The sequence below is a fragment of the Hydra vulgaris genome, chromosome 14 (genome assembly GCF_038396675.1).
Source record: "Hydra vulgaris chromosome 14, alternate assembly HydraT2T_AEP".
In the NCBI taxonomy this organism is placed as follows: domain Eukaryota; kingdom Metazoa; phylum Cnidaria; class Hydrozoa; order Anthoathecata; family Hydridae; genus Hydra; species Hydra vulgaris.
This window is the reverse complement of record NC_088933.1, coordinates 432,501-445,751: the sequence shown is the minus strand read 5'-3', so window position 1 is coordinate 445,751 and position 13,251 is coordinate 432,501. Positions and strand designations below refer to the sequence as shown.

Here is a 13,251-nt window from a genome sequence, read left to right as displayed (position 1 = left end):
AAACTGAAGCAGGAAATCATTTAGCAAAAAATCCAGCACATAATAATGCAAAGTACTTAAATAACATCTAACTATTATTTAATAATTTTAATAAAATAAAAATAAAACATTTATAAAAAAACACGACTCATAAAGCTTAAACTTTTATAAATAAGCTGTAAAAAAAAACCTCTTAATTTTTCACGGAAAATGCAACAAATCAGGCCGTGTATTTTAAGTAGGCCATACAAATATACTCATATATATGTATATACATATACTGTATATATATTATATATGCACACACACAACTATCATTGTGCATTTTCACACTATTTAAGAGCTTTTATTTGTTTCATATATAGAACATATAAAACATATAAAGAGTATAATTATATAAATAATATAAATTAACATTGAAAATAGTTAAAATTAACTTAAATAAAGCAAAATCGATGTCTTCATTATAGAAAAAAAAGAGATTTTATGTAAACAATTGTATCTTTCAAGAATGTTTTCATAATTTATCTGTGTATTATCTTTCTTTCTTGCGATTCTGCACATAAAGAACCATGACGTACTATCAAATATGCGCGCGCACGATACTATCGGAACTGTGAAGAAGTCAATTCAAAGCAACGAGAATATATACTTGAATTCATTATATTAACAAAGTTAAAAATCACATTTTATTATATATATTTTTTCTACTTTATTTATAAATGTATCTTCATTTGTTTTCTTGTTATTTTTTTTTGTTTATGATTTTAATAAAGCTAATTAAAAAAAAAATTACCATTAGGTAAACTTTATCTTAAGAGAACTCGAATTAATTTATTTTTGAAAGTTTGATTATTTAAATTCCATAGGGGATATAATTCATTGGTTAATTATTGTTTAATTAAATAGCATTTAATTAAACAACAATTAAAAAAAAAATAGCGCAAATCAAATGTGAATAAAAATTGAAGTATTAGTTTAATTATTATTTAATATAATTATTATACACAAAATAAAACTTAAGGCGCACTTTAACTTTAAAAAAAATATATCAGTCGCCATTTATTTATTAGTAGAATAAAGAAACAAATAAATTCAAAAAAAAGGAAAAAAAATTAATTAATTGACCAACACGTTTTTCATTTTTTTAAATTCTTCAAACATAAAGTTATATTTTTTTTTGTTGCTATTGAATTCGGATGGTTGATACCTAAAATTTCAGTTTGTATTTTATCAACAAAATAATAAATTTCCAAAGCTTCGTTATGTTTTCCCATATCGTTTAAACAGTTTGCGATATTATGTTTTGTTCTCATTGTATTTGGATGGTTGATACCTAAAATTTCAGTTTGTATTTTATCTACAGAATAATGAATTTTTAAACCTTCGTTATATTTTCCCATAGCGTACAAACAGAGTGCGATATTATTTTTTGTTGACATTGCATTTGGATGGTTGATACCTAAAATTTCAGTTTGTATTTTATCTACAGAATAATAAATTTCTAAAGCTTCGTTATATTTTCCCATAGCGTACAAACAGTTTGCAAAATTATTTTTTGTTCTCGTTGTATCTGGATGGTTGATACCTAAAACTTCAGTTTGTATTTTATCAACAGTATAATGAAGTTCTAAAGCTTCGTTATATTTTCCCATAGCGTGCAAACAAAGTGCGATATTATTTTTTGTTGACATTGTATCGGGATGGTTGATACCTAAAATTTCAGTTTTTATTTTGTCAATAGAATAATAAATTTCTAAAGCTTCGTTATATTTTCCCATAGCGTACAAACAGTTTGCGATATTATTTTTTGTTCCCATTGTATCTGGATGGTTAATACCTAAAATTTCAGTTTTTATTTTATCAACAGAATAATAAATTTCTAAAGCTTCGTTACATTTTCCCATATCGTACAAACAGATTGCGATATTATTTTTTGTTGACATTGTATCTGGATGGTTGATACCTAAAATTTCAGTTTGTATTTTATCAATAGAATAATAAATTTCTAAAGCTTCGTTATTTTTTCCCATAGCGTAAAAACAGTTTGCAATATTATTTTTTGTTGACATTGTATTCGGATGGTTAATAGCTAAAGTTTCAGTTTGTATTTTATCAACAGAATAATGAGTTTCTAAAGCTTCGTTATATTTTCCCATAGCGTACAAACAGAGTGCGATATTATTTTTTGTTGACATTGTATCTAAATGGTTGATACCTAAAATTTTAGTTTGTATTTTATCTACAGAATAATAAATTTCTAAAGCTTCGTTATATTTTCCCATAGCGTACAAACAGTTTGCGATATTATTTTTTGTTCTCATTGTATCTGGATGGTTGATACCTAAAATTTCAGTTTTTATTTTATCAAAAGAATAAAATATTTCTAAAGCTTCGTTATATTTACCCATAGCGTGCAAACAGAGTGCGATATTATTTTTTGTTGACATTGTATCTGGATGGTTAATACCTAAAATTTCAGTTTGTATTTTATCAACAGAATAATGAGTTTCGAAAGCTTCGTTATATTTTCCCAAAGCGTACAAACAGAGTGCGATATTTTGTTTTATTCTCATTGTATCTGGATGGTTGATACCTAAAATTTCAGTTTTTATTTTATCAACAGAATAATGTATTTTTAAAGCTTCGTTATATTTTCCCATAGCGTACAAACAGTTTGCGATATTATTTTTTGTTGACATTGTATCTGGATGGTTGATACCTAAAATTTCAGTTTGCATTTTATCAACAGAATAATCAATTTCTAAAGCTTCGTTATATTTTCCCATAGCGTACAAACAGTTTGCGATATTGTGTTTTGTTGACATTGTATCTGGATGGTCGATAGCTAAAATTTCAGTTCGTATTTTATCGAGAGGATAATAAATTTCTAAAGCTTCGTTATATTTTCCCATAGCGTACAAACAGAGTGCAATATAATGTTTTGTTGACATTGTATCTGTATGGTTGATACCTAAAATTTTAGTTTTTATTTTATCAACAGAATAATGAATTTCTATAGCTTCTTTATATTTAGCCATTTTGTAAAAACAGTGTGCGATGTTATACTTTGTATCAAGCGTGATTTTATTATCTTCACCATAAGTTTCTGTATTAAAACTTTGAATTGCTTTTAATATTTCGATTGCTTCATCAAAGAAGCCTTTGCATAATAATAATTTATTAATAGCAGACGTCATTTGGTGAAAGGTTATTGACATTATTTTTTGATTAATACGAAACACATAAAGAAAATGAAAAACAAAATGGTTTCCATAATCCACGTGATCGTTTACTTTAGTTAACTCAAATTTAAAATAACTTTCGATTAGTTCAATATACGTATTTGTGTTTGAATTTTTATTTTGAAAATATCTACACGTTAACTGTGTTAGTTCGTGCATTGAATATTTTTTTTCAGCAAAACGATTTAATAAAGAATAACTTATTAGTAATCCAATGGTTTCATCTATTAAATGTTCATCGTTTATTTTCATGTGGTTTGACATTTTGATTATAAATTCTTTACAGATATTTTGAATATCGCAATGCGATAAACAGTTTAGTAATTGAAATAAAAAGTTTTTAGTTTTTTGTAATTTGAATAATACTAAATTGATTGCTTTTATTGCAGACTTTGATTCGTCTTCAGTTGGAAAGTTATCAGTGTTTAATATTTCTAAAGGTTTTGATCTATAACGACCTATATATTTTTCTATCGAAATTTTATGCATATTTATATATTTTATAGCCTGAGTTATAGCGAACGGATGATAACCAAGTTCTTTAATTAAGTTTAATATGTTTTCATCTGTGCATTTTTTAATATTATTTTTTACATAAGCGAATGCTTCTTCAGATGAAAACACAGTGATAAGCACTTTATTTACATTATATGACCAAGTTCCCCATTGTGAAGTAACCAAGTTAAATGAATTCGAATTTTTTGATAAGTACGTTTTCAAAAATTTAACACTTTCATCGTCGACATTGTCAAAAATATACAAAGTCTTTTCATTTTTATAATAGTTATGAATTTTTCCAACGATCACATCTTTTTGAAAGTAATCGCCTTTTGAATCCTGAATAATAAGTCCTAATAAATGGCAATGGTTAATTACTGAAATCTGCAACTTTCCGAATGCTGCGTCTATCCATACAAAGTTTTTATAGAAGTTATGATACATTTCACAATATCTTCTGGCAATTTGTGTCTTTCCGACACCTGACATTCCATATAATACGGTAGTTAACTTCTTTGTATCTTTTAATATACAACAATGAATTTCGCTGATCAGTTCTTCTCGTTGAACATCTTAATATGAAGCGTTTAGTTACCTCAATGTTTGTTGTCGCAATTAAAATAAATATAATTTTTCTAGTACAAAGTTTGAACTTAAACTATTTAAAATGCTACGCGATATGTTATAATTAAAAAAAAGTTGACATAAGAAGTTATTAGAAAGTCCTCTTATATTTGTTTAAATTAAAAAACTCATAAGCTAATGCTTAATATAATACTATTTCATTTTTCTGAATTTAGAAAATGAAATTCTACAAACCGTACTCAATGAAAAACATTTTAAAAAAATAATACTTAGTTAAATTTAAACTGTTTTCTAAAGAATTTAGGAGTATAAATTATTTTTGCACAAAAATTTATTCTTATCTGAGCTATAAAGTTTAAATTTCTGGCGTTAAATAAATGTTACTTTCCAAAGTTTATTTTATTCATTTATTTTAAATCACAATTTTTATATTATATTTTGTACATAGTTGCATTTTAATGCAATAAAGCTTGTTTAAGCAAGGATAAATCATGACTAAAAACTTTAATAATTTTTAAAAAATACTTTATAGTAGTAGTAGTAGTAGCAGTAGTAGTAGTAGTATTAGTAGAAGTAGTAGTAGTAGCAGTAGTTGTAGTAGTAGTAGTAGTAGTAGTAGTAGTAGTAGTAGTATATATATAACTATATATATATATATATATATATATATATATATATATATATATATATATATATATATATATATATATATATTTATGTATGTATATATATATTTATATATATATATATATATATATATATATATATATATATATATATATATATATATATATATATATATATATATATATATATATATATATATATATATATATATATATATATATATATATATATATATATATATATATATGGTGCGGAAAAAGTTCCCGTAGAAAACTATAATTTAAAAAAAATTTCTATATGGTGTTTTTTTTCAATATATAGTGTGTTTTTAGTATTCTTTTGTGCTCCTTCGTATTCTTTTAGTATTTTTAAATTAATTTTATTTAGTATTTGTTTTAAAATAAAGTGTAATTTGTTTCTCGTCTTGTGCAGGAACTTTTGCGGTTTTTACTGTTAATATTTTTGTACGGAAACCTTTTCCACACCCTGTATATATATATACACTGAGGCATATTCGTTTAGACTCATCAATTTTTTTCTCTTTGTCTTAATTTTTTTCTATGAATTGTCAACTGATATGCATGCAAGTTATTATCAAAATAAATGTTGTGTTGTGGGCTAATAAAAATCACAAAAAAATTTTTTCTATTTGTCTTTATTAACATGAGAGTATGTTTGATATACAAAAGTACATTTTTTAATTGGAATATATCTATAGACGCAGTCATATTTTTGACATTAAAAGATGGAAATTAGTAATGTGTATGTCCTCCATTACATTGGATCACCTCAAAAATTCTGCCTTTCATTGACTCCACTAGTCGTTGAAGTGTTGTTTGATCCAACTCGGACGATGCTTCAAGGATTTTACACTTTAACTCAGTAACAGTTTTAAATTGGTGTCCGGCTGCTTTAGCGTCATAAACTTTTCTTGATAGCATTCCCCACACGTTCTCGATTGGATTTAAGTCCGGGCTACAAGCTGGCCATTCGAGAACCGATATGTTGTGGTCTTTAAACCATTTTATAGAATGCCTAGATGTGTGAATTGCAGCATTATCTTGCTGAAATATGCCATTATCGTCCATGTTTTCATCCATATAAGTTATAAGAACATCATCAAACATTTCTGTATACTTTATCAAGTTCATTTTAGGTAAACCACAACACAGAGTCAATATTCCTGAGTAAGAAAATCGACCCCAAACTATTAAACTTCCTCCTTCGTATTTTCGTTTTGTTTGTGGGTCATTTATTCCTCTTGGATCATGCCAATAACAGCTGTAAGAGTCCGGACCATCTAAATTGAACTTTCTTTCATCTGAAAATATTTTGAAAACGTTTTGCCACTCGTGAGTCCAATGCATATGGTTTTTAGCAAACTTTAATCTAGCAATTTTATGGTGTTTTTTTAACAATGGTTTTTGGTGTTGTTTCTTCCACTTTACGTTTGCTGTTGTACGTAGAATATGTGCAATATGTTTATTGGTGACAGGCAATAAAAATTTATCCTTTATTTATGTTGCATTCAATTTATTTTTGGTTGCTTCGAAGCGAATTCGATTAATTTGCCGATTTGTTAATACTTTGTTGCCGTTTGCTTTTTTTAGACCGTATTTGTCACCTTTTGCAATGTAGTCTCGTACAACATGGTCAGATCTTTCAATTTTTCTTGCTATTTATCGTATAGAAAGTGCTGGTGAGATTTCTGAGCCACTATATAAATTAATTTGTATTTTTTCAGCATCTGTGAAATACTTTCCTTTAGGCATTTCGTAAAATGCAATAAAAATGATACTGGCAGAGCAAAAGATCAAATTACACTAAAATTTATCAATTTATTTGTGTAAAAGTGATTAAAAATCAATAATTACTGTTTTTAACCTGATTGCGCCAATAGATATATTCCAATTAAAAAATGTGCTTTTGTATATCAAACATACTCTCATGTTAATAAAGACACATAGAAAAAAATTTTTTGTGGATTTTATTAGCCCACAACACAACAATTATTTTGATAATAACTTGCACGCATTTTAGTTGACAATACCATAGAAAAAAATTAATAATACAATAATACAATAACATAGAAATAAACAATAATACAATAACATAGAAAAAAATTAAGATATAGAGAAAAAAATTAATGCGTCTAAACGAATATGCCACAGTGTATATATATATATATATATATATATATATATATATATATATATATATATATATATATATATATATATATATATATATATATATATATATATATATATATATATATATATATATATATATATATATATATATATATATATATATATATATATATATATATATATATATATATATATATATACAAAATAACTTATAGATGAAGACCACACGGGTAAAACCACAAATGTCACGTTTTTCTCATTTTCAGAAAAATGAAATTTAGTGTTTAGTGATACATTTGATATTTATTTATTAATAATATAATTAACTAAAAAAATATTTATATGACCTTTTAGTGATTACACAATTTATAAATGCAGTTTTTGTGGTTAATACAAGAATTATTTATTCACAGTGGTCTATTGATAACAAAACCTTCAATTTGGACATCTGTGATTTTAACTGTTTAAAATTCATCAACTCATAAACCACCTTAGCTTGCAACCTTTTAGAGCACTTATTTTTTTAAAGATAGATGGTAACACATTTTAGTATATAACCACTACGTAATAAGTGTGTGATAGGATAGTAAAGCTGTCCCTTTCCTCTTACTTTTTTTAAAAAAAAATCCAAATAAAATATTAGATGAAAGTTCATTTTTAACTTTATATAAAATAGCATTGCAACCTTATCTCTTCTCAAACCTAATCTATTTACCATAGATGATTCCGTGATATCTGTGTTCCATCACTTTTTCAAAAGTAAGATAAAATAATATCAAATAATGTCTTATTTTGTCCGTTCAGAAAATGTTTAGAATAAGTAAGTCTTTAAATTTTTAACAAAAAAAAGGCAACAGAGCTATGTATACTTGTTTCAGTTTATCAGGCACTTCGATCTTTGATCTAAACATATGGGATGTAACACACATAAAAGTAAATATTTTTCATATAATTAAATTTTAACTTGTTTTTAATATTTCAATTTTTCTAAGTGAACACGTCTAAAGTCTAAAGTGAACATGTCTAAAGTGAACAAACAACCAAGAAGTTTGGCTTAGAAACTCAGAATTTTTTCTTATATCATGTTTATATATAATATTGAGTTATTGTGGTTTTTTTAAAATCGTCAAATGTTTTTGCCAGAAAATTTTGATTTGCAATGGCCGTGTTTCAGTCACTTTCTGTAGAGGTGTCATGCCTATACAGAATATGACAGAGTTCTAATTGGTAATGAAACAGTAATGCTGTCAAATTTTTCAGTTTCATAAACAAGATAATATAATCAATCTAAAATTTTTCATTTTAAATTTTGTCAAATTAATTTGCACATAAAGTGCAAATTAATTTGATATCCTTTACATTTGAGATAACTGATAGTTTAAAATCATGCAGCAAGGACTATACAACAACAGATCATCTGTTTCCAACAGCTTCATCGTGTTTAAAAAATGGAATAGTATGCTTATTGGTTTCAAACTTTTAGGCATTTATATATATATATATATATATATATATATATATATATATATATATATATATATATATATATATATATATATATATTTTTATGAACGTAAAAAAAATTGCAAAAATGCTATTAATAGTACTTAAAATTAAAAACCGCGTTACAAAAAATTATCACAACATCATGATTAACAAAAGAAAAATGTTTTGTTAAATCTAATTATAAAATTCCGTTTTTAAAGAATACAGGGTATTCCAAAATGGTTGACCTTATTTCGTAGCCCAATAATTTTGGCAAACTTTGTTGAAATGACCTCAAACTTTTTGCTTGCCTTCTTTATTCATTTTGCAAAGAAGACACCAACTACAAAACAAATTAGGACTTGGCACCAAATTTTTTAAGAAAAAGGCTGTTTATGCATACCTAAATCACCAGGACGGCCATCGACATCAGAAGAGACAGTCGAGCAAGCTCGTGAAACCTTCCTGCATAGTCCTTGGAAGAGTGATAAAGAGCAAGTGTGAAAACCCTTATTCCACAAACAACAAATCGGCGAATTCTGTGGAAACGATTTCAATTTAAACCTTACAAGCTGCAGTTCGTTCAGACCTTGAGGGTAGGTGATAAGCGAGAACGTTAAAAATTTTGTGCGGAAATGCAAGATAAACTTGAAGAAGACAATTTCACACGAGCAGCAAAGTTAATAAACAATATCTTTGTATTTTGGGCGAAGAAAATTCTCATTGCACAGTTAGAGACATGCCATAGCGAGTTTGGCATGAGCTCGAATACCGACTCAACGTTCGCAGAGTCACAGGCGGCGCTCATATTGAACATTTATGAATATCTGTCATAGAACCAACATATATTTGTACTTTTCTTTGTAAATTTAACCTAATAAAACTTATGACCTTTAACATAAAGAGTATTTAGATTCATTAAGATCTATCAATTATTTTCCGAGATATGGATATTTACGATGGGGTCAACCATTTCGGAACACCCTATATTTAAAACTTTTATATACTTTTTTAAATATATTCAAATTTGATTTTTGACATTTTTCTTGTGACTAAACTCCTCCTGAAAAACTCTTTTTATGTATGTAAATAGCTCGTAAATAAAGCTTGTAAATAAAGCCTTATAACACTCTGTTTTCTTTTATTGTAATTCTAGTCTCAATAGAACAAAAACTCTCGTGATAAGGAATTGTCCATAAATTACGTCACGTTTAGGGGGCGTGGGAGCTGAAGGCGACTTTGTGACGATTTGTAACGAGGGGGAGGGGGTTCTCGATTTTGTGACGCTTTTGTGACGATTTTGTGACGATTTTGTGATGTTGTAAAATTAAAAAAATATGAAAAAAAGTTAGACATTTTTAAATAGCAGTAATAACAGTAGTATTCAGCTTAAAGAAAAAGTATTTAAAAGTAAAATGTTAAGATTTAAAAAACTTAGTTCAACTTTTAATTTATAAACATTTTTTTAATATATATAGCCATTTAAAATTACAAAGACTTACTCTTAACAAATGTAAGTAGGAGTAAAAGTGATACCAACATGTAACACTATTGGTTTAAACTTCTTTCAGTGCTTGATAAAAATTAAAAAAAATTAAATTTACTCAACTTATCGAAGAACTGGAAGTCGATATTATGTTAATAATAAAAAAATCGTTCCAGTTATGGAATTTAAATAACAAAGAGAACATTAAAACTTTGATGGAGGAAAGTATTCCTCGATATTTCCGAAATTCTTACTTTGATAAAGAAATCGTAACTATTGAAATATTTAATTAGATCTTCAAGATCTTATTTTACAAAACTTATATTTATAAAGTTGATATTTTTAAGTTGTTATATTACGATTGATAATTGCAAACTTAAAGTATATATATATATATATGTATACATATATATATATATATATATATATATATATATATATGTAAATTATGTTAGTGTATTTTACAAATAGAGTGCTCAATGTTCTTAAAGAACAGAGCAATAATTAATTAGTAAAAAACACTTATCTAACTTTTATCTTCGACTTGAAGTTTCACCATTGCTGGATCATCAGGAAGAGTATATATATATATATATATATATATATATATATATATATATATATATATATATATATATATATATATATATATATATATATATATATATATATATATATATATATATATATATATATATATATATATATATATATATATATATATATATATATATATATATATAAATTAGTAAAAAACACTTATCTAACTTTTTTCTTCAACTTTAAGTTACACCATTGCTTTATTATCAGGAAGAGTTACTAAATCTCAAAAAAAATTCAATTTATAGAAAACCAAATTATGGTTCTACTTCTCTTACGCTTTTTTGTAATTTTCTATTCAAATTTTAGCTCGAAATTTTGAAAGCCACTTTTTTTCAGGGCATCTTCATAAACGCGTTTAGAGGAGTTAAAAATATTTTCATTAGAAGAGTTTTGGTTTAGCCTATTGTTAATTGAAATTTAAATTTGTTTTAGAATTTGAGGGGGATGGTTCAAATTCACATAAATATACAATAATTCGTCATTAGTCTTTTTGTTGGGCTTACAGGAACTTTCTGAGAGGTTAAATGTGACATCAAGAAATGTCACTATTTTTAAATTTATGTTTTTATTTCAATTTGGAAGCCAATGTTTTTAAAAACTTTAATAAAATTTTTTCTAATTTTATCGAGTTGTGGCCCTGATTTTTTATGCATTATTATTAAACCGTCGTCGCGATAAGGACCTAATTGATTAATTTGGGTTATTTTTGCTAGGGTATTTAAAATATATATACCTACAAACTCACAAATTTCTGCTCCGTCGTGACTTTCCATTGTTACATCAAAGCATTCGTGCGTGGTTTTTTTTCTTCCACGTTTCCTTATTAAGATAGAGTAAAGTTTTTCTGCAGTGCTTAATTATATGGATAGTGTCCTCAGTAGTTTCTAAATGGGATTTTCAAAATTCTCTTATTTTATCTAAAAGTTCTGCTGTAATACAGGGGTAGAAATCAATAATATCAAATTGTATAAATGCGCATTTATTTTTATTGTTAATGTTAGAAAACCAATCTATAACATCAGTGGTATTTTTCCACTGAGGTAAACCTAATTTTTTCCGAATATAGTTGATAATTTTGTCTAGTTTTTTATAATTTCATATTGTCTTTACAGTGTCTTTTTATTTGGGATTTTTTAGGAGACCATCATATTTCAATTAAATCAATGATGTACAATCGGTTTTATAAGGTCATGGAGAATTTTAAAAACTTTCACAGAAGGGATGTTTGAGTAAAAGTTACACTTGTCAGTTGTTAATAACTGTTTTTTGAGTTTGTTTTGAAGATTTTTTTGAATTTATTTTTAGTTAAACTCACCTGAATTTGTAATTTTCTGTTTTGAATAAGAAGATAATAACTTAATTTTTGTAATTTGCCATTATATGTTTTTTTCAGGTTACTTTCAAGTACATAAAAAAAAATTGAGTCATGAACTTAAGACAACTCATTAAGATTAGAAAGTGGATTAATATAATTTTCATTTTCATCTACTACTTCTACTACAACTGGTACATAAAGTCAATGGACTGAAGTTGGCACCAAGTAGAGAGGAACTAGAACATGGCTGTTTAACAGAAAAAGTAACTCGATTTGATCAGCAAATTATGGCACTACAGTATGCAGTGGAGTATACGTTTGGTTTTTATTTTTTTAAGTAAAGGCTATGTGGAATCGGTATTTATTGTACTATTTCTATTTATAGGCACAAAAGAGCAGAGGGGGAAATTAAGAGGCCGATTTTTACTGAAAAAATGGCTGCGCAAAACGTTATATTTTTAAAAAGCAACTCATTTAAAAGCAATACTTAATTTTTGACTTAAAGTTCTTCAATGTAAAAATGAAAGTTGTTTTTATTATATATACTTTTTAAGGAAAAATAGATATCAAAGATTTAAAGACATTTGTGTAATATTTTTTGGAGAATTGTCAGAGAAATTATTCAAATCAATATGCATTTATATTTATGTATATTATATTAAAATAATATATATCTGTATTCATGTATATTTTAACGCTTTAAAAAAAATGTCAAGAAGTAGTTTAAAGAAATCGAATAACAAGTAAATTTTATTTAACAGTATAAACAAATTCGATGTAACTAACATATTAGCAATTTTTATTTCACTTTTTTCTTTGCTCCTTTTTAAATGTTTTTAAGTTATAATTGGAAGCCGAATCCTTTAATAGTTTATGTTTGGTAATAAAAATTACATTATTAAGAATTTTTGTTGAAACGTGATTCCCCAACTATCGTGATTTTGACGAACAAATTTGATTTTCGGTGCGTCTTTATGTAATAACTATATTGATGATTTAATGACTGGAATTGATAGAGATGAAATTTCATTCACAATTAAATCCAAAATAGCAAATACACTACAAACAAATTCTGCAAGCTGTTTGGATGGAACAAATAGTCCACTACGTGACAAGAGAGATAGATAAGAATTATTTTTAAGATCAATGTCTTCAGCTTTCAAACATGCTTTGCAGTTTTCACATCTAGGCCTTTTTGAAAACTTTTTTGCAACATAGCCTGCTATAGTTGTTGCCACTTCTTGACTATTATAATTATGGAAACTTAACATAATT

General features: G+C 26.0%; 1 protein-coding gene across 5 annotated transcripts in view; it reads right to left on the bottom strand.

Annotated features, from left to right (window-relative positions):
• The window catches only part of LOC105848120 (uncharacterized), a 59,140-nt gene that overhangs the window by 14,402 nt on the left and 31,487 nt on the right, over positions 1–13,251 (bottom strand). For 2 of the 5 annotated variants that reach the window (XM_065818529.1, XM_065818530.1), the window contains 2 exons: positions 10,075–10,145; positions 945–4,294 (listed from right to left, as the gene is read on the bottom strand). The exons of 1 other annotated variant lie outside the window; for it this stretch is intronic. In XM_065818529.1, coding sequence (XP_065674601.1) covers positions 1,119–4,294; positions 10,075–10,114 — 3,216 coding nt within the window. In that variant the 5' untranslated portion in view covers positions 10,115–10,145 and the 3' untranslated portion in view covers positions 945–1,118. Of the gene's footprint in view, positions 1–944; positions 4,295–10,074; positions 10,146–13,251 lie in introns of those variants that run through there. 2 more of the 5 variants (XM_065818528.1, XM_065818531.1) reach the window with 1 other exon arrangement.